The sequence below is a fragment of the Pinus tabuliformis genome, chromosome 8 (genome assembly GCF_031772625.1).
Source record: "Pinus tabuliformis cultivar Carrire ecotype Pingquan chromosome 8, CPIR1, whole genome shotgun sequence".
Classification (NCBI taxonomy): domain Eukaryota; kingdom Viridiplantae; phylum Streptophyta; class Pinopsida; order Pinales; family Pinaceae; genus Pinus; species Pinus tabuliformis.
In genome coordinates this window covers 1299274102-1299295104 of record NC_142294.1, presented here as the reverse complement: position 1 = coordinate 1299295104, position 21003 = coordinate 1299274102, and the positions used below count along the sequence as shown (strand labels likewise).

Below are 21003 nucleotides of genomic sequence, written 5' to 3'. Positions count from 1 at the left end.
GACACATAGAACAACTGTAAGAACTCCATCAATATCCACCCATGGTAGAGGATTTGCAGGTACAGGCACAAACATCCCTTTTACGGCGTAAAACAATTTCAAAAGTCCTTGACCAAGGTTGTACGAATGATGTGGATGCAAAAATTTTCTGACTTCTCTATGCATGTGGCATACCATTCAACATTCTTCGCTCACCTTATTGGCATGAAATGGTAGTTTACATCAATGATGCCCTTAAAGGTTACAAGAGCACTGGGTATGATAAAGGTAGAGCTGTGGGACTTGACTGGGAGAAAGCCAAAATAAAAAATGATTTGGGTAATTCACAAATTCTTGGAATGAATATGGGGTATCCATTATATCTAATGGTTGGACAAATGTAAAAGGCAAGCCATTGAAAAATGTTCTTGGTGTGTCTGCTACTGGTGCAATCTTCCTCTCATCTCATGATTTCTCAAATAAGTTTAAGACCGACGTCAACATTGTAGAACTATTAATTCAAACAATTGAAAGTATTGGGCCATACAATGTCATCCAAGTCGTCGTTTATAATGCTTTTGATTGTAAGGCAATGAGATCAATTATTGAGGATAGATACCCCAACCCATTTTGGTCTGGGTGTTTGGTTCACACGATAAACCTTTTGATGCATGATATTATTAAGATAAAGGAACCTCAATACTTTATAATGCTTTTGATTGTAAGGCAATGAGAGCAATTATTGAGGATAGATACCCCAACCAATTTGGTCTGGGTGTTTGGTTCACACGATAAACCTTTTGATGCATGATATTATTAAGATAAAGGAACCTCAATACAAATGGATTGGTTCATTGTACAAGAAAGGCAAGAAAATGATAAGATTCATTACCAATCATAGCAATACCCATGGCCTTTTCCGTAGTCACTCAAGGTTGGAGCTATTGAAGATAGCAAAGACTAGATTTGCTAGCTATTACCTCACCTTCAGGCGCCTTTTGAAGGTAAGAGAGGCATTGGCTAGCATGGTATCAAGTGAATCATGGTAGATATTAAAGGACAAGGCTGCAACAACATCTGACAAGGAATATTTTCAAGAGGTGGAGGACATCATTCTTGATGGTCAGTTTTGGACAGGTGTGAGGAATGTTTTGCAGTTCACCAAGCCCATTTATAACATGATTCGTTTTGCAGATACATATGTGCTAATGATTGGAGAGGTGTATCATCCGGTGGATAGCATGCTAGGGCAAATAAAAGATATTGTTGAAACGAAAGATCCCATCTTCTATGATCATATTCACAAACATGTGGTAAAAGGTTGGGATAATACTACTCTCCAGCTTGGTTGGCCCAACCCGCACTTGAGGGTGGGGTTAGGAGAAAACCCCATATAGATTTGGGGGTACAAAACAATTTTTTGAAACTCCGACTCAGACTTTGACTCGGCTGAGGGTCGACTCCGACTCCGACTCCGACTCGGTATCGACGTGGCCGACTCGATCTCAATGACTCGATCGTCGTAAAAAATACATTAGATATTTATTTTTTATAAAAACACATAAATTTAGAGATTTTCATTCATGTTTCCAAACACACAACATTAAATATAGATAGAAGACAACATATGATCAAAGTAGGCTCATGAATATATCTATTGTATTAAAATGGCACCCAATGCACTGTCCAATACATACACGATGATGATATAGAGATCAAAACAAAAACACATAACCAAGGAGGCTAAAAATGGCCTCTACAACAAAAGTCTGTGACTAGTACTACTGGCTACTGCTAGAGTTATCAACATCATCTTGCTCAGTGTTACTTGGGAGCAGGAGCGAAAGCGGGGAGCGGGAGCGACATTTTCGGAAGCTCCCAGTTTGGGAGCGAATCCCGGAGGAGTTCGACAACCAATGTCACTAACATCAAGGTACATAGAGGGATTGGTGCTCTTGATTAAATACGAGTTGCATACCCTAATACATGACAAAATTCAATGGAAACATTGCAATCCCCCAATCCTGAAATCCTGAAAACCGATAAGTCTGTTGGATTTTGAATGAAATCTAAAATTCTACTTTCTCCATATGAAATCCAATGAGGTTGGAACCCCTCTCAAACATCCCGAGACATTTCATGGTAATGTTAAAAATTTAAGTAAAAGGATGAAAATGAAGATTAAGGAGAATGTCACTTTTACTTTAAGAATTTAACATTACCATGAATAGCATAGCCTTAGTAGGGCAATATGATCAAATAATAGGGTTTGGGAGAGGGGAATGGACCCCAAAAACTAGCAAACTAATTCATAAACCCCTTTGGAGTCCCCCACACTTAGAAAAATAAAAAAAGCGTATTTTTATAGTTCACTGGCTAGTGTTAGCTACTCGGCCGAGTAGTTACGGATCCGGCCGAGTCGGCCAAGTTATGACTGACTCGGTCGAATCATGCTATGACTTGGCCGGGTCAGTCATCACTCAACTGACCGCATTGAATTTTCTGCCAGGTTGAAATTTTTTTTCCGGCTCGGACCAACTTGGCCGAGTCGGTTTTGAGCCGGCCGAATCTTAAAACAATGGTACAAAATGGATATATGACCACATTAGACAAACTGGTGGCTGACAGGGAGGAGTGTGCCAGATTGCGTGGAGAATTAGGCAAATACTTCTGTCAAACTAGAGTGTTTGGTTCTTTGCATGCTATCGATGATAGAGATAGAATGGATCCTATAGAGTGGTGGAACATGTATGGCTCCCGGGGGGCCTTTGGCAAAATTGGCAGTTAGAGTGCTTTCACAGGGGGTTAATACTTATTTTGCAAAGTGGTGTTGGAGCACCTATAGCTTCATCCACAATGTCAAAAGAAATTGCCTCAATGAAAACCAGGCAGAAAGCTTGGTTTTTGTACACAACTTGAGGTTGTTTGACACATTATAGTGACTGGGCTCGATATGATAGAGCATATGTGACTTGGGACAACAACCCGTAGGAGGAGAATTTGGAGGATGGAGCCTTACATTTGAAACAATTGGAAGCAGAACTTATGAAAGATGATGATGAAACAACAACAATAGCATTGTCAACCATGCCACCCCCATCATCCACTAGCAGTGCTCGAGTTGCACCAACTTTGCAGCCACCTCCATTTGCAACCTCATGTGGAGGTCATGTGCCTTCTAGTTTTAGATGTAGCTGTCCGACTATGCAAGAGGAGACCCCTAATAAACCACGAGAAAAGAAATTAGAAATTTCTCGTGGCAAGAGGGTCAAGCAGTGGATAATAGATTTACCTGTCTTTTCTAATTTTTAGTACTTTTTGTAACTATTGACTCTTTCATATTTATTGTGGTATTTTTTGTAAACAATATATCAATATTTAAGTTTAAATTTTGAAGTTGGCAACCATAACTCATTTGTAATGACTTATGAATATGATGGTTTGAGAAAGTTGAAACATTTCATTTGATGTTTGAAACGTTGATATTCTTTGTTATAGTTTGGTAATGGTTACAAGTACAATTTTAGTGATGACAAATATTATATATTGCATTTTGAAACTTTAAGATTGATGAATCATGAGACTTAATATGTTGTAACTTGTAGCTGGTGGACACGTGGTTGATGAAGATTATAGCTACTAGATGATTGATGTTATATGGTTTAATCCATGTGTTTAATCCATGTTGTTATGCTTTTTATATCTGATTCATCATTCTACATGCTTTTGTTGACATATATGCATCAAAATATATAAAAATATATACCATATAAAATTCGCTCCCGACCTGGAAGCTTCTGAAAATTAGCGCTCTCCACTCCTGTTTCCGCTCCCGCTTCCCGCTTCCAAACAACCTTGCTAGTAATGTGGCAGTGCCATGACAACTCCTTAGTACCAAAAGAAAAGAGATACAAAGAAAAATTGAGGAGTTGGTGGGAAGTGTAAACACTAACAAGGAGAGGTAATGCACTTTACTTGAAATATGGATTCTGGAACGAACAAAGTTCGTTCTTCAAGTTAAATACTCCAAAAGACTTGGAATATGTAGATCTCCATTGAGATGCAAGAATATATATATATATATATATATATATATTAAAATGAATGAATGAGAATGATGATACAATTGAGAGTGAGGGTCCTATATATATAGCCAGGTAAGTACCATTTCATGAACGGTCATGTCTGTAGAGACATGCCTCTTCCCTACTAATTATTAGTTAATTAATCATTGTTTATGTCTATTATTATTTATACTATTTTTATATATATTTTATTCATAACATTGCCTTTCTCGTAAAAAAGTTTTGTCCTCAAAGCTTACTGATGAAAGGTTTGATCTCTTTTTGCCATTTCAAATGTCTTCTTGTCAAGTTGGAAAAGTTATAAGAGATAAGACGAGGCTCAACTCTTCCCCTAACTAGTTCAACAGAATGATTACTTCTTATGCAAGCACTTTCCATTTTGGAGGGTGAGAGGCCAGTCTTTGGCCTCCCCCTGCATCTGTCTGATGTTTTCTGGTGTGTTTGTTCTTGGGACTAGGGCCCTTTGTTTATCTTTTCTTTGGACACTCTATGGGCTGTTATGCTTTATGTTTTCCCAAGGGGCCAGGATGAGGTTAATAGAATTTTTTGGTGTTTAACCATTTGAGCTTTGACCTTAGCTAGTGGTTGTGGTAGCGGAAGTTGTGACCATTATATATATATATATATATATATATAATGCATATGTACTTTATTTATATTAATAGTTAAAGGAAGCATTTTATTAAAAAAAATCACTATTTTTTATTATTTAATAACATCATCATTACAACTACTATTGCAGTAAAAATCCATGGAAGTTGTTCTACAGCAGTAACATAAACCATTCATATAGTAACTCTGTTTCAGGTGTCTGCTGACTCTGTCGTTTCTGATTCTATATTTGAAAACAATACATATGAATCAAGATTGTTTATTGCTGGAGAGATGGCATTGTTGATATATGGAGGTTCGGCATTGCGCCACATGGTCTTTGTTCCTAGCCAGAGAATACTGACTTGTTTTTCCTTTCGGCTTTTGTTTGTGGTTTAGGTAAACAAAGAAGACTGCAGTTTGTGGAGTGTCCAAATGATATGAATTCTATGATTGATGCAGCCAAATTTGCTGATCTTGTTTTGCTTCTCATAGACGGAAGTTATGGTTTTGAAATGGTGAGTCCTAAAAACTGTAGGAATGCTTGAAATAAAATTTCTTGCGTCAATTCTCATCAGATTGTTGCTATATTCTCTTGTCTTCAGTATATAACGTTAAGCTAGCAGTGCATGTCTAAATTTGTATCTTAAAAGAGCAGATGTATAGCATATTTTGTTCTGGAGCTGACCATCTCTTAGTGGAAGATTTTCCACTTGATTAGATATCTCTGAACTCAACCTAATCATTAGTCTGGCAACTCGCTAGTTGGTCAAAGTTTTTATGTGCTTTGGAATTACACCACCAATTGGTCTAATGGATGCTAATTAGTCATTTAACCATATTAATACAATTGAATTTGTGAAACTATCATTTGCTGAAACCTGGAAACTAATGAAGTCTGCCAAATGTTTCAAGTTGTCAGAATCTTTTTTTAAAATATCAGGAAATATGGAAATGCTCTCTTTCTCTCTCTCTCTCTCTCTATCTATATATAGATACGTATATATATATATATACAGTCGTTTGAACCAAATTAACAAATTTGAATTATTGTGAAACTTTCGTTTACTGAAACCTGGAAACTAATGAAGCCTGTAATGTTAAACTTGTAGCTTGGAAGGTGGTTCTGCTTAGGTCAGGTGCCATGACATGCAGCCGGCCACCTAAAATTCATTCCTACAGCGTTATTTAATTATTCCCTATGTCAGGACTTTAGGCTGTAAGTTAAATTTAATAATTTGATTTTCTGGCCACCATTTTGGTAAAGGGTAAAAAGGTAAAATAGAGATTAAGTCATGTTCCTTGATCTCAAAAGATGAGATGCAATCTCAACTATCCATCTCTTTGGAGATTTAGGTCAGCCACTATTTGAAGAGGGATCGAGTTGTTGAGGAGTCAGTTTGAGTGGTACATCTGGGCATTCATCTGGAGTGCAGGGGTTGAAGAGGAAAAGAGTATCTTCTGGGGCAACAAAGCAGCATGGAAATATAGGCTGTACGGTGCCATACTTGCTGGGATGAGCAGGCCACATTTCTGGGCCGTACAATGCATTTTTGGGCTGTACACATATTTTGTAGGACTGTAGTTGCTGTAAATTGCTGATGTATTTCCCCTTGTAATTCCTCATTCTGAAGCTGAATAGAAAGCCCAACATTTGCTGGTTCTTTTGACACGGGTTTCCAGGGTAAAAGCTGTGTTATTAATTTTATGTGTGTGGCTTCGTGTATTTGCTTCTGCTGTGCATGCTAGTAAATGAACCCAGAGTATTTGCTGTTATGAAATTAGATTAGAAAGCATTTGCATTTCTATTCTGTGTTTATTTCATTGAACATCAAGTCTGTAGCTGGGTTCATAGGAAATTAACATGCAAAATGTTTTAAGTTTCTAAAATCTATCTTTAAAGTATTTGGAATTAGGGAAATGATCTTTCTCTCCGCCTCTCTCTAAACACACACACACACACACACAGATATATTCAAACAGACAAAACACACATACATCTACACATATGTGGCAACTATTTTTCTCTCTGTGTTTACTTTTTTTTCCCTTGGAAATAACTCTCCGTGAAACGCTAGCGCATTTCCTCCCTTCTGAGGATGGTATCTGTTTCCCGCCCAAAGTGGGTAACCCCTAGCAGACAACTTTTCACCTATTTGTTTAGCATGCTAGCCAACGACCCTATGATGATCTACATATAGCTACACCTCAAGAGCACTTCAGAATCTCAGATATGCGCATCTCAGTGCTTTCCATCATCTAGCTTACTTCTTGAAGGAAGATGTATCATTTGTAATAAGTCACATCAACCATTTCTATAATCACGTGCTTTCATTTAATGTTAGGGGCATTCCAGTATGGATCACAGGTTGAGTTGGATGATTGATTGCTCTTGGTTGTATTCTTGTTATCACACTTCACCTAGGTCGTTAACCTTTACCTCTAGTCCAGTGTGATCTTCCTTGATGCCTTTTCTTTCCACTATCCAAGAGGGGCACAGATAGGGGGCATTGATTGATGTAGCGTGTCCTTGGTAATCCATAGTTACTGCCTTCCACATACCCCTTATATCCATTTCCATTCTTCGGGTTGATTATTATTTGTCACCGGTACTGGCTACCTTTTATCCTCATCTCTGAGTAATGGCTCGGAAACTTTGCCCTGAAGAGGTTGATATGGCTGAAAGAAAGGTAAAAGCATATATAGCCACAAATGAAAGAAAATGTAAAATGCAAGAGATGGCTGGGACAAAAGCCTAGCCTGAGCTCTACCCCCTCATTAGCCTTTACCTAGTTTTTGGCATATCATGATCCATCTAAATAAAAGGAATTTATGAATGTCCTAATTGTGATGAGCAATGAACCACTGCATCTTTAAGGCGTATTATAATGGACCTAAAAAGCTTGTAACCCAAGCTATGCCTCCATAAAGAAAATAAAATTGTTGGAGAAAAAGGTGCACTAGAGGGTGGTAAAAATAGGCCAAGGAAAGGGGTAACTCATGCCCCATGATTGCTTCCTCTTCACATCATTATGCTCAAGATGTTGGAACTCCTTAAAATCTAGTACCAAGATTGTGACATTATCCACGAAGCCAAACTTTTAATCCATGTCCACTTTTTGTTGAAAAGTGTAACTAGGTCCAGTCTTCATAATGTTTAATGTAATCATGATTTTATGTAAATAGAAAAATAATTATCATTATTATTTTTGTAGCATGGGTTTTATGCTTAAGGTTATTTTATTTAGTAGGCCAAGCACTCATTGTGTGCTTCTAGGTTTTGTCATTGGTTCAAGAAGTCTATTGTGTCATTGTTATATATGGAAGACCCTATTGGGCATCTTGTATTATGTAAGAGAAATTTATTTGAGTCATAAAAGACCCTCCAAGACAAGTCAACCTTACTACCACAAGTTGGCCTACATGAAAGAACAAGTCAGCCTCATGAAGGGTTATTTGACCACCTTGTGAAGCCTATAAATAAGAACTTGACCTGACTTTAGAAGCATCCAATCAAGTTTGATTTACGAAGAAGTAGACCTAGAACCAATGAAGAAAGTGAAGAAACTAAGGCGGAAAAGCCAAGCATTTAGAGACTGTTTTGGGACATCTCCATCTCACACGTGTGAAAAAATTAGGGCAATTGTTGCAGCAACAAGACCGAAAATTGCAATCATCTTGGAGACTGAAATTAAGTGTTAAAAGAGTCAAGATTGCAAGCCGAGTTATCAATGAAGAAAGATTTGACCAAAGCGAAGGAAAAAGGAGGCTATATTCACCATTGTTTCCTCACATGTGCCAACTAGGGTTTTTGCAGTAGACGCCGAAATTCCAATTCTGAAGCAACAAGTCGGAATTCTGGAAAAGGGCTGAAATCTGAAGTATTGGAAAAAGTTTGATTAGCGTTGACTTTGTAGAAGAGAAATTCATCAAGAAGAGGTTGGATTTGGGCTTGGAGGGTTCTTTGTCAAGGGTCATACGTCTTGGAATTAGTCATCTAAACATTCTATAAGAATAGAAGAATTCTTGTGGGTTTTTCTCTCAAGAGGAGAGGTTTTGGCTCTGGCTTGCAACCTACATTTTGTGTCCTCTTGTCTCTTTGATCTTCATTGTTTGGTAGTTGTTTGATGGTAAGAACATAATAATAATGAAGTGAAAGAAGAAGCTAATAACAAGTACATCAAGTAAAGTAAAGAATAACACAAGCAATTATCAAAGTAAGAGAAATCACTTAATCTAACTGTCCCCAGATTTCTCAACATGGTATCAGAGCTAAGATGACTACAAGAAGAAAAAGAGGCAGCTTGAAGATCACTCCGTTGAAGAAGGATACACAAGGGCTGAGCACAAGGAGATCATCAAGGAAAACTAAGAAGCATCAAGGACATTAAATCATCGAGAGCATCAAGGAGGAATACCATCACATCACAAGGACACATCATCACAACCTGTGGTAGAAGAAGAAGACCTCAAAGACCCCATCACCATTCAAAGAAGGACTCAACACTTGAAGCATTCTTAGGAAGCTCGCACATTCTACAATCATGATCCAAAGAAAGCAAGAAGAGCACTTTATCATCAAAGGGATTAAGGCAACAAGGCGATCTCCCTCTCTTGAAAAAGAAACATTGTCATCTTTGAAGAAGGAAGACATCATCATCAAAGAAGACATCAAGTTGAAGATATCATCATAAAGAAGCATCTTCACTTGACAAGTAAGTATTCTGTATTTTTAATGCGTCAATCCTCAAATCAAATGACTTCATTTTGCAAGGAGAACAATAAATTGGTCGGGACCTCGAACTACCTTGCATGAAAGAAGAGAATTGATTTAATTCCCATGGAGAATGAAGTTATTGAACATGTAAAGGGCTCCATCACCAAGCCATCACAAGAGCAATCTCAAGCACTATCAAAATACATGAAAGGAGAAATAAGGGCACAAAGGATCCTCATAGAGTCTATTAATGATTCTCTCATGCCTTATGTAGCAAAGTTGAAGACATCAAAAGAGATTATGACAAATTGGTGCAGTTGTTTTCTGTAAGCACTCCAAGTGAAATCATATCTTTAAGAACCAAACTATACAAGTTGAAAATCTCAAAGGAAGAAGGGATAACTTCATACTTCATGAAGGTATCTCAAATTAAAGAGCAACTACAAGAGCTAGGAGAAGTAATGCCCGATCGCGAGATGACCACTGTTGTGCTCCATGCACTACCTGATGAATGGAGCAACTTTGTGTCAAGCATTTATGGGAAAAAGGAAACCACTCCATCCAACGATTTGTGGTCATTATGCAAGATTGAGGAATCTAGATTAAAAGAGAAGAACAATGTTGGATCAACTGAAGCAACTCAAGCATATGCAACATTGACAAGAAAGGAAAATTTGGGAAGTTTGAGCCTCAAAATAAGTTTCAAAAGAGAATTGATATGTCAAAGATCCAATGCTACGAGTGTAATGAATATGGGCATTTCAAAAGAAATTGTCCTAAACTCGAGAGGGACAACAAGAAGAGAAAGGAAAGAAATGAAGCCTATGTCACTGAAGAAGTAGAAGAACCGGAAAATAAGAAGTCAAAGAAGGAAGAAGTGATAGACCCTCCATTATTAGAAGGTCTCTCACTCACTTAACCTATTGTTCAAGTGCATAGAAGTTAGCAAGTCAAAGGGGGAACCATGTCCAAAATGATAGGATACATTTTTGCAAAGATGACATCGTCAAAGAAGCACAAAAAGATGGCAGAAATAAAAGTATATATGGTTGAAGCTATCATCATGATAGAAAGGAAGTAGCTCATGGCATCTTCATTGGAAGCATATAAGGATAATTGAAGTAGCAGTCTTTATGATTGGAGAAAGTCATCTAGCGAGATAGAAGATAAAAAGATTATCATACATCATCATCATTAGGAAGAGGCATTTGCAAAATGAGGATCATCAAGATCCTCCATTGAAATCTTCATTAGAAGGTTCACCTATACTTAAGAAGAATCCACTGTGTGTGGGATCCACTGGTTACAAGGATGATGGTATGATGACAAAGATATGCAACATGTCCAGTTGGTTGAAGCACTCTCATCTTTAAGCAAGAAAAGGAAGTTGCCAAAGGAAGTCTAGATGATCAAAAGAAGGAAGAGGTATGTATATATTTGGTAATAGATAGGTAAAGTCATGTCATCGCATGATTACAGATAGAACAAGTAAAATGCTCTATCTCATGAGCATGATGAAAGAAGAAGAAACTCTTCCATTGGAATAATGCATGAAGGCATGTAGATAATGTGCCTTGAACTCTTCTACATATTGACAAAAATTAAATCAACATAATACGACCTCATGAAGAATGAGAAGGTTAGCAACTATGGATCGTATGATGAAGGAACTATGTATAGACAATATTGAGGAAGCAATATGTAAAAATAGATGAAAGAAGAGTTCGTGAGAAAGATAAGATAAGTGATCAACATCAGATATCAAGGAGGATTTGATATGATATTTCCATGAACAAGGTATGAAGACTCAGATATGTATGTTGGAGAAGGAGAACATTGATAATGTATGTCTTGGAGATGGATTCATACGATATGCGAAAGGATGTTGATATTGCAAGAAACTGATGTCATGACGAAAGGCTATCATAAAGAGGTAATGTTGATTTGATGTTCATTTTTGATTTTTGAAAAAGATCTGGTTGGGTTGAAACAAGACTACCGAAAGAAGGTTGTAGAAGTGACCTACAACTAGCACTCATGAGATTAGATGGAAGATCCTAAAAGAATGATGACTTGGAAGAGGTAGTTGTATGAAGGATAGCTAGATATGGACTAGAAGATCACTTTTCGATGAAAAGAAGGATGATATGATTGTTGGTTCAACACTTTGTTTTGTTGAAGGGAAGTGATGAAGAATATGGTCAATGCCCTACAAGAAGGCAACTCCATGATGAAGAAGTTGAAGTTTATGACGTGATGTCGAAAGGAGGAGCCCTACATGTAGTTGATAGTACCATGATCTCCATCGAAGAGAGTTGCTATTGGTAGCAAGTCCCTGGTTAAGAGGGAGCTTGGGTATATTCCTTTTATAGGAATGAGTAGACCCTCCCAAGTTGAGAGGGAGAGATAGTCACATCATTCTTGTCTTCATGTTATGAAGAAAGAATGGAGGATTGGGTAAGCATTCGAGATTGATTTTGATACTCTTTGAGGATGAGGTAGTGCATCCAATTGGCAAGAGTAGTCGAAGAGGAAATTCCATGATGATGTGTTAATCCAAGATGAGAATGGTCCTAGAAGGACATACCTTGTGAACATTTAGATGGGGTATGTGCCTTGAGAGACAATGATGAAGGTGTCTATTAGTCATTGTCTCCCCAACATTGTGCTCTATTCTTGTGGAGAGATAGAGCTATTAGTCAAGGCCTTGCTATATGACAATTATAATGAGATGCACTGATATAAGTTGAATAAATAGCTTATGAGATGGCTTACCAATCTGACTCTTCTTATGAGAATTCTTCAGTATGAGAATGTACATGTACCTTGTACGAATTATGAATACCTCCTTAGTTAAGAGGGAGTGATGAAAAGTGTAACTAGGTTTGGTCTTCATAATGTCTAATGTAATCATGATTTTATGTATTTGATGTAAAGAGAAAAATAATTATCATTATTATTTTTGTAGCATAGGTTTCATGCTCAAGTTTATTTTATTTAGTAGGCCAAGCACCCATTGTGTGCTTCTAGGTTTGGTCATTAAGTCAAGAAGTCTATTGAGTGATTGTTATTTATGTAAGACCCTATTGGGCATCTTGTATTATGTAAGAGAAATTTATTTGTCATAAAAGACCCTTTAAGACAAGACAATTTTGCTACCACAAGTTGGCCTACATGAAAGAACAAGTTGACCTACATGAAAGAACAAGTCGGCCTCGTGAAGGACTATTTGGCCACCTTGTGAAGCCTATAAATAAGAAGAAATCGATCTCACTTTAGAAGCATCCAATCAAGTTTGATTTACAAAGAACAAGACCTAGAACCAATGAAGAAAGTGAAGAAACGAAGGAGGAAAAGCGAAGCATTTAGAGACTGTTTTGGGCCATCTCCATCTGACACGTGCGGAAAAATCAGGGCAACTGTTGGAACAACAAGACTGAAAATTGCAGTCATCTTGGAGGCCGAAATTAAGTGTCAAAAGAGTCAAGATTGTAGGCCGAGTTATCAAGGAAGAAAGAGCTGACCAAGCGAAGGAAAAAGGAGGCTAGATTCACCATTATTTCCTCACACGTGCCAACTAGGGTTTCTGCAGTAGAAGCCGAAGTTGCAATCTTGAAGCAACAAGTCAAAATTCTGGAAAAGGGTTGAAATCTGAAGTATTGAAACAAGTTTGACCAGCGTTGACTTTGTAGAAGAGAAATTCATCAAGAAGAGGTTGGACTTGGTCTTGGAGGGATCTTTTTCAAGGGTCATAGGTCTTGGAATTCGTCATCTGAACATTTTATAAGAATAGAAGAATTCTTGTGGGTTTTCCTCTCAAGAGAGGTTTTGGCCTGGGCTTGCGGCCTACATTTTGTGTCCTCTTGTCTCTTTGATCTTCATTGTTTGGTAGCTGTTTGATGATAAGAACATAATAATAATCAAGTGAAAGAAGCTAATAATAAGTAGATCAAGTAAAGTAAAAGAACATCACAAACATTATCAAAGTAAGAGATCACTTAATCTAGATGCCCCTAGATTTCTCAACACTTTTCACATGAACTTATTGAATTCTGTGTCAACCTAGGAACTGTTCATCCCCTTAGAATTGGAAGCACATAATAGGGTCTTTGGAGAATCCTCCCATGTCTTAAGTGCAGTAACTTGTTTCAAATCATCAAGTAGAAAGGCATTTGAAGGTGAAGCTTGTGTGAAGTACTCTTATGCCTTTTGCATAAGAGTACTATGTGTAGCGTTCCTTGACCTTATATCTTCTAGTTGGGAAAGTTGCTAGGGTTGGATTGAGAAATTTTCTCTCAACCTCTCCATCTTCTTTTGATATCTAGATTAGAGATGCTTAGCCCTCTTCGTCAGGGAGATATTTAGACACAGATCTTTGGCCCTACATATGCCACATCGTGTGGGGATTACCCAAATAATCACATCATACTTTTAGGTTGAACCAATTTGATCGAAACAATAAGTGGCAAGTTGAGTTCTTGAGTACTTAAGATAGTAGAGTAGTGAGATGTTGGGTCTCTCTTTAGCCCCCCACCAGAGGAGGCTGATCGATATCCTCGAGACCAGTTTGGAGGTGCCGAATGGCACATTAGTCTATGCATGTCTAGAGCACCAGAGGGATCAGTTCTAGACGCAACCCCCTCGACAGGTTCTTTCCCAGCTGCAGCGGAGCAACTAGATACTTATCCAAAGCTTTTTCTCTTTTGATATCGAATGTTAGGAGTATCCCTCACTCCTTTCTTCCCCTTAGGATCGTGCAACCATATTCCCAGATAGATCTAGAGGACTCAGACAGTGAGCCGGCGCCCTGGCCAGCCTCCTCGCCATAGGTTATTAGACCAGGGCATTCTTGACATCATAGACCTCATGTTCAACCCTGTTTCCATGGGCTCTTCATTGAGCCGTTGATACGGTTTTATACATATATATGTTCATGTTCATGAGGATGTCCTATTGTTTATATTTTGATTACTTCATTTTGCATATATATATATATATTGTATTAGATTTAGCTTTTTTAGGAGTGGCACTTGTACTCCCACATTATACTCTTACTAGATGTATCCTCTAGTCCCATGGACCTACTTTTGTAGTCATTCGTTGGACATTAATAAAGTGATCTTATCTTATTTATATCACTTTCCCTCTCCATCCAAGGTCGTCCACCTTTGATCTTTCTCTTTTGACTCCATATACCCAATTGATGAAAAGCACTAGTCTATGTGTGTCATTCTCATATTTTTAAATTTTTTTCTTTTGTTATCATGGTAAACTAGGCGTAGGGCCTAGGGGTTGGCAAAATATGCATTTGATAGCTTAACACTCTTTGCCTGTTATAGTCTTAGGCCTAGTGTTTGCATCTAATTCTTCGAAAAAGGAAAATGATCATTTCACATGCATTTTCAGTCATATATTTAAGGTTGATGTCTGGGGTTTCATAGTTGTTTTTGTCCATTTCAACCTGTTGATCACTACGTGTCAACGACCCATAGCAGTACCACCCCTTTTTTTGCAAAAGGGATAACACTTGATCGATGTGTCTGTGCCGTCCAGCTATCATCATCAACTTGACTTCCAGGATGTTATGTAAACCCTTTTTGCATGTGTATAATGTAAATAATCTCAACAGATCCGTGTCATGTATGTAATGACCTAGGTAAACCTACTTTCTAGTGACAATCTCCATTTTGGGAGGGTTTGTCTCACCAATCCATTCTCGGATGGTCAATAGAGTTTTCCTCCAGTCTTACCCCAAAGCTGGAATGGATTTTGTCGCTAGGATCTTAGGCGAGTCCTAGTTTTCTAGATCGAGTCTATGTAAAAGTAATTTGGGAATAATCTTAACTATTTGGTTAAATTGTTTTATTACAAATTGTTTGGCCTGTTGGATTATATTTGTCTCGCAGAAATGGGTAGTCTGTGAGGGTCTATTACAAATGGGTTTTCTCCCTTATGATCTAAAAAATATGAAAATCATGATGTAAAGTGTCTTGAGGGTTGGAAAAATAATTTATCCCCTCATAGGTTAATTAATTAAATTTTCTAGCCAAAAATTAATTAAAATCCTAAACCAGAAATTTAATTAATTTTAGGTCCTAGGTAAATTTAAATTCTCCAAAGGCAAAATTCGTCGGTCCTTAAAAATTAAATTTTAAAAGGTCTCGGGACTAAGGTAAATTAATTATTTTGCCAAATTTTAAACCTTTGATTCCTGGAGGTTAAGTCAAAGTCAATTTTTTGGGGAAATTAACTCAAATTTTTTATTTTTGAGTTAATTAAAATGCATTTAATTAAAAAATTCGAATTTCCCCAAATATTTAAATATTTCGACGAATGAGATTAAAAGAAATTTTAATTTTCATCAACGATTGAGATTGCTTTGATGAGGATCACTCAAACTAGTGGTTGGAGGATTTATCTTTAAATAGGAGGTCATTTGTCAGTTGATACATCCGACCTTTGAGTCACGTGTTTAGCAAGAAGCTCTTGTGTAATTTATTTATTTATTTTTTTTTCTTCTTCTGGATAATAATGAAAGACTTTGGGGTTAAGTTCTGCTGGTGTTACTCTTCATGGGAATACTGTAAGATGTGTTGTTTTCATGCATATTTTTTTCTAAAGCCATTGATGATAGCTTCTAAAGAGTGATTTGAGTACAGGTATCTTGCTCAGTCACTAGGGTTTGAATAATAATCTAAATTTTGAACGTAATAGCAGGTATCTCTATTTGTCTGAGTTTTATTATTATTTTCTCGCTCTATTTTTAATAGCTAGATCGAGTTTTGCAACGAAATCTTGATTTTAGATCCTCGGGGGTTAGGGGAAGTTTTCAGTTGGACCAGCCAACTCTCGATTTGTGTTCCCGAAGGAGCCCAACTAGATTAGCTCCGAGCTTATCATAAGAATTTTGTTGGTGATGCACGAAGGGTTTTGAGTTAGCAACTCCTTTAAAATTTAACCTTTTGTGCGATGTAATGATAGATCTGGTTGATTAGAGCCTGTAGTTTGTAAATTTTGTAATTATTTTTCTAACATGGGTTTTTTTGGGTTTTAGTTTTTATCACTGTATATCATTTGGGTGTTTTCTTGTTGTCGTGTAGCTGCAGATCTGAGGAAGAAATTTGTGTAGAGTCCAGATCTAGGCCCTGGAGGGTAGATCTGGATCTCTAGAGTTTATCAACATAATTTTCTAGGGATATTATTCAAATTTTTTGCAGTCCAAGGGTTTGAAAATTTTAAATCAGGAAATTTTTATAAGGGTTTCAAGGAAATCTGAAGCAAAAGGATTCAACATTTTAATCAAAATTTTCAGAAATTGTTAAGTTTCTGGGTTACCATTTCTTTGCTGATTGGTTTTTTCGATTTGCTGCCTGTGTTTTTGTGTTAGCTGGAAAATTCGATTTTTTTTAAGAAAACCCTTTTGCAGCTCCATTGTTGCCAACCCTTTTCCTGTTGCATTTTTCTCCCTCTTCCTCCACATTCCATCCTCTCCTTCATCCCTTGCATCTTTGTTGCCCTCTCTCACAGCTCCATCTTTCTCTGCATCTCTCTTTAGCCGCAGCCCTAATCTTTTCAGCCTGCACACGGATCTCCCTTTCCTCTCTTCTCTTCAAATCTGCATCCCATTTTCCATACATTGCTCGAGTTCTAACCCTTGCTCTTTCCAGCGGCCCTCGTTTCCCTTGTCATTGCTAGGCTTGCAACTCTTACCCTCGCTGCTCCCTTGTCGTGGCTATCCATAGCTTGATGCCCGCTGCGCCCTCTTCTTCCTTGTCGCTAGAACTTTCAAGGATCGTCTTTGCTTGACCTACGTTTTTGCACTCCCTATCCCTGCACACAGTCACCTCTCCATTCTCCTGCAAGCCCTGACTGCCATATCTGCTACGTGACTGCGTCCCCTTCTTCTCCCTTTGTTGCTTGACCTGCAACGCTTTCTATTCTCCTCTGCGTGCTGCCATCATCGTTCTCCTGTCGAACTTCCTTGCCGCTGCCAAGCTCTCGACCTGCACACAACAAACAATACACTTTCTCTTTTCCCTTTTTTGTTTTGTTTCATTTGCATGCGTTAGGGTTAGACATAATTCAATTTCATTTTCTTTTTCTTTTCTTTTGGTTATGAATTAGGTTTTGATCTCATTTTTTTTTTAATTTTTACTTTAGTTTTGGGCTTCAATTGAATTCATTTTATTTTTACTTTTTCTAGTTTCTTTTTGATTTTGTTTTAATTTAATTTTTTTCATTATGACTTTGGTTTTTTGTTTTTGTTTTTTGATTTTGTTCTAAAAAATTAAAATATCTAAAATAAAAAAAATAAATTTAAAAATTAAAATTTGGTGACTTTGAAATTGCAAATGAATTCAAAAGAATTTGAGCTTTTACATTTAAGAAATTTTTATTTTTTACGTGGCCTACCGCCCATAATTTTTTTTAAAATTTGATTAAGGTCTTTTGATTTGATTATTTAGTCACATTAAAAAATTCATTTACCACATTAAATTAATTGCTTAAGGAATAATTAAATTCTTAATCTAAAGTTCCTTGGTGTCTTTTCGTGGTAGTAATTTCTCTATTGTCAAGTGCGATTAATGTTTTAAAATCATTGACCTTTGGATTTAATTGCTAGAAACTCTTGCGTGATAAAGTTCTGGGCGTTGACATTTAATTGTTCATGATCGTCGCTTTACCACATTTATAAATTGTTCTAGATAACTTGTTTTTATTTAGTCTTTGGTTAATTGAATATAAAGGCACTAGTCTATAACCATTCCTATCTTGTGGTTGTATCTTGGTCATAGTAGTGTTTGATCTATTCATTTCAGTTAACCATGACTCATTTACATTTGTCAAGTTGTCCGTCTTTAAGTCTCCTAGAGCCTGTGTTTTATAGGCTATCCTCATTCATTCACCATAGGGACTACTCCCCTTGACTTGTCTAGGAGAGAGTCTAAACAGAGTAAGGATTAGAGTGACAACCCTTACTCTGAGCGTTGTCGCGGTGCCTAGACACTTTGTGCGACAACACAACTATTGGAAAATTTGCTATAATTTTCTCTTGTTTACCAATTTATTAGTCGGTATAATTTCATCGTTAATATCATTTTTGGGGCTGATTATTATCGCTATAATAACTTTTGCATGTTGTAAAGTGTTTATATTTCAAGCCCTAATTTATAACAACAATTTGTTTATTGTGAGTTGGCATGTGTTTGGAATTTGTTTGAACATCTTTAAGACTTGAATCAACCTTCTATACTTAGCCATAGATTCTTTGAACTTGCCATCCACGTTGATCTTGAGCCCTACTATATTGAACATCATTTTAGGATATCTAATTGATAAGTTATTTGGAGGGTACTTAGCCTTAGGAATCCTTGGGTTATTTAATTTCTAAATCTTGCTGGGGAAGTCTCCCCCATGGGGATATTATGCATCCATTAAACAACAAGAGAACAACCGCTAAGGTGAAGGTGATGGCTGATCTCATTGTTGACCTTCATCTAGAGTGCTTAGTGAGGCTTTGCACCTGGTTGCAAGACTTTGTGGTTATAATACCTAGTGTAAAGTGGGTGGCATGGACTTAGGGTCTTAGGGAGTTTAACACCATGGAATAGAACAGGGGATTTGCACATTGCACCGACGAAAATGGCACTAATAATATTGAGCTAACCTTGAGGCTTTCTATAAAAATGTCATAAAGAAACATAGGTCTCCTCCTTGCATTTTGTGGATTTTACTATTACCCACCAAAAGTAGGTAACCCCTAGGTGAAGCTTTTTCTCCCCTTTTGTCAATCACCCAATGAGTAGCCCTATGATGGTCCACATATGGCTTTATTTTAGTGCTCTCCACCTATGCCCCGATCAATGCTCTCTCTCATCTTGTATACTTTTTGAAGGAAGGTGGGTCATCTATCAAAGGTATATGAACCTTTTTTGTAATCATGTGCTTTCATTTAATGTTAAGAGTATACTAATATGGATCACAGGTCGAGTTGGATGATTACCACTCTTTATTGTACCCTTGTTCTTGTAGTTCTCTTGGGATATTATCCCTTGTCCTTAGTCTAGTGTGACCCCCGTCAAGGCCCTTTTCTTCCATTATTTAAGAGGGGCACTAATAGGAGGCACTTATACATATAGCGTGCTCAAGGTATTCCATACTTACACTTTACACCTTTCCCTTATATTCACTTCCATTCTTTGGGTTGATTGTCATTTGTCATTGTGATAGGCCCCCTATATCCACATCTCTGAGTTAGGGCTCAGAAATTTTTCCCTAAGAGGTTGATGCAGTTGAAAGAAAGATAAAAGCATATGAAGCCACATGTGAAAGAATATGGAAAATGCAAAAGATGACTACGACATGTAATAAGCATGTGGGAAAAAACCTCACATGAACTCTAACCCCTTCATTAGCCATCATTCAGTTCTTAAGCATTTCAATCTCTATGTATATAGAGGAACTTATGAAAGCCCCAACTCGGATAAGCAATAAATTGCTACATCTTTAAGGGCTATTGGAAAGGCATAAAGCAAGATGGTTACCCAAGCTATGCAAGAAAGAAAAGAAAATCATTAGAGTAAAAGTTGTACGAGGGGTGGAAAAAGCAAGCAGAGGAAAGGAGTAACTCATGTCTCCATAATTGCTCCCCTATGTTATCATTTAGTCAAGATGTTAGACCTCCTTCAATTGACACAATGACAATAACTATCTTCCTTGAAGTCTTTCGCATTAAACAACCACATTTATCACATGCATCTATGGATTGATGGGCCTACCTAGGAAATGACCCTCCCCTTGGGAGCTGGAAGCACCAAGGCTAATTGCATAATCATCCCTAACATAAGTGTGGTAACTTGCTTACAAAGTATTTTGTGCCCCCAACATTGAATATGGTCCACTATGATACTTTAATGCTGTTTGTCCCTAATGATGTTAATCTCACTTGATCTTGAGGGTGTGTTTCAGGGGTTTTCATACAGACACATTGGATGCCTCTTGAGGGATAACTTGATACCTTTCTGACTAACCCAACTATGAGATCACTTGTGCCGTTGCAGCCCAAACATTTCCCTTCAGAGATGAGCGTTGGCCTTGAGGAGCCTGCATGTCGTTGTAAGGCCCATTCTACAACTTCAGATGTTAACGTTGAGCAAGGAAGATAGGGTGTTAACCTATATTGATGATGTGCCTAGACGATCCAAGATGCTCCGAGGCTAGCCTTATACCTACTTGATGGACGTTGCCTTGTTCTACAACCCAGAGAGGATGGAGATCACTTGAGATGCTTTTGGAGGGGTGACACACTCCCTTTTGAGGCTAATTGTTGCCCTAGGGCTACCATGTCACCCATGCATGCCTTAGGAGGATGACACAAGCCTTCTTAATGATGACATCTTCGATGAGAAGGTGTTACTTGGAGATGCACCTTTCATTTTGATGATGTCCCTTAGAGTGAGGATCACTCTTCGAACCACTTTGTTGCTTTGCTTGATGGAGATACCCATTTATGGAGGTTGACGTCATGTTGCAGAGCATTTCCTTCCACCTGTGTGGAGGATTTATGACATTTTATTATGATTTATATATTTGTAAAGCTGTCTTTAGGTTGGCTTGTGATTTCTTAGCCTT

At 37.5% G+C, this 21003-nt stretch overlaps 1 protein-coding gene across 3 annotated transcripts in view; it reads left to right on the top strand.

The window, feature by feature from the left end:
* Positions 1–21003, top strand: part of LOC149240216 (P-loop containing nucleoside triphosphate hydrolases superfamily protein) — a 182735-nt gene that overhangs the window by 45968 nt on the left and 115764 nt on the right. For all 3 annotated transcript variants that reach the window (XM_089373649.1, XM_089373647.1, XM_089373648.1), the window contains one exon: positions 5055–5173. In XM_089373649.1, coding sequence (XP_089229775.1) covers positions 5055–5173 — 119 coding nt within the window. The remainder of the gene's footprint in view (positions 1–5054; positions 5174–21003) is intronic.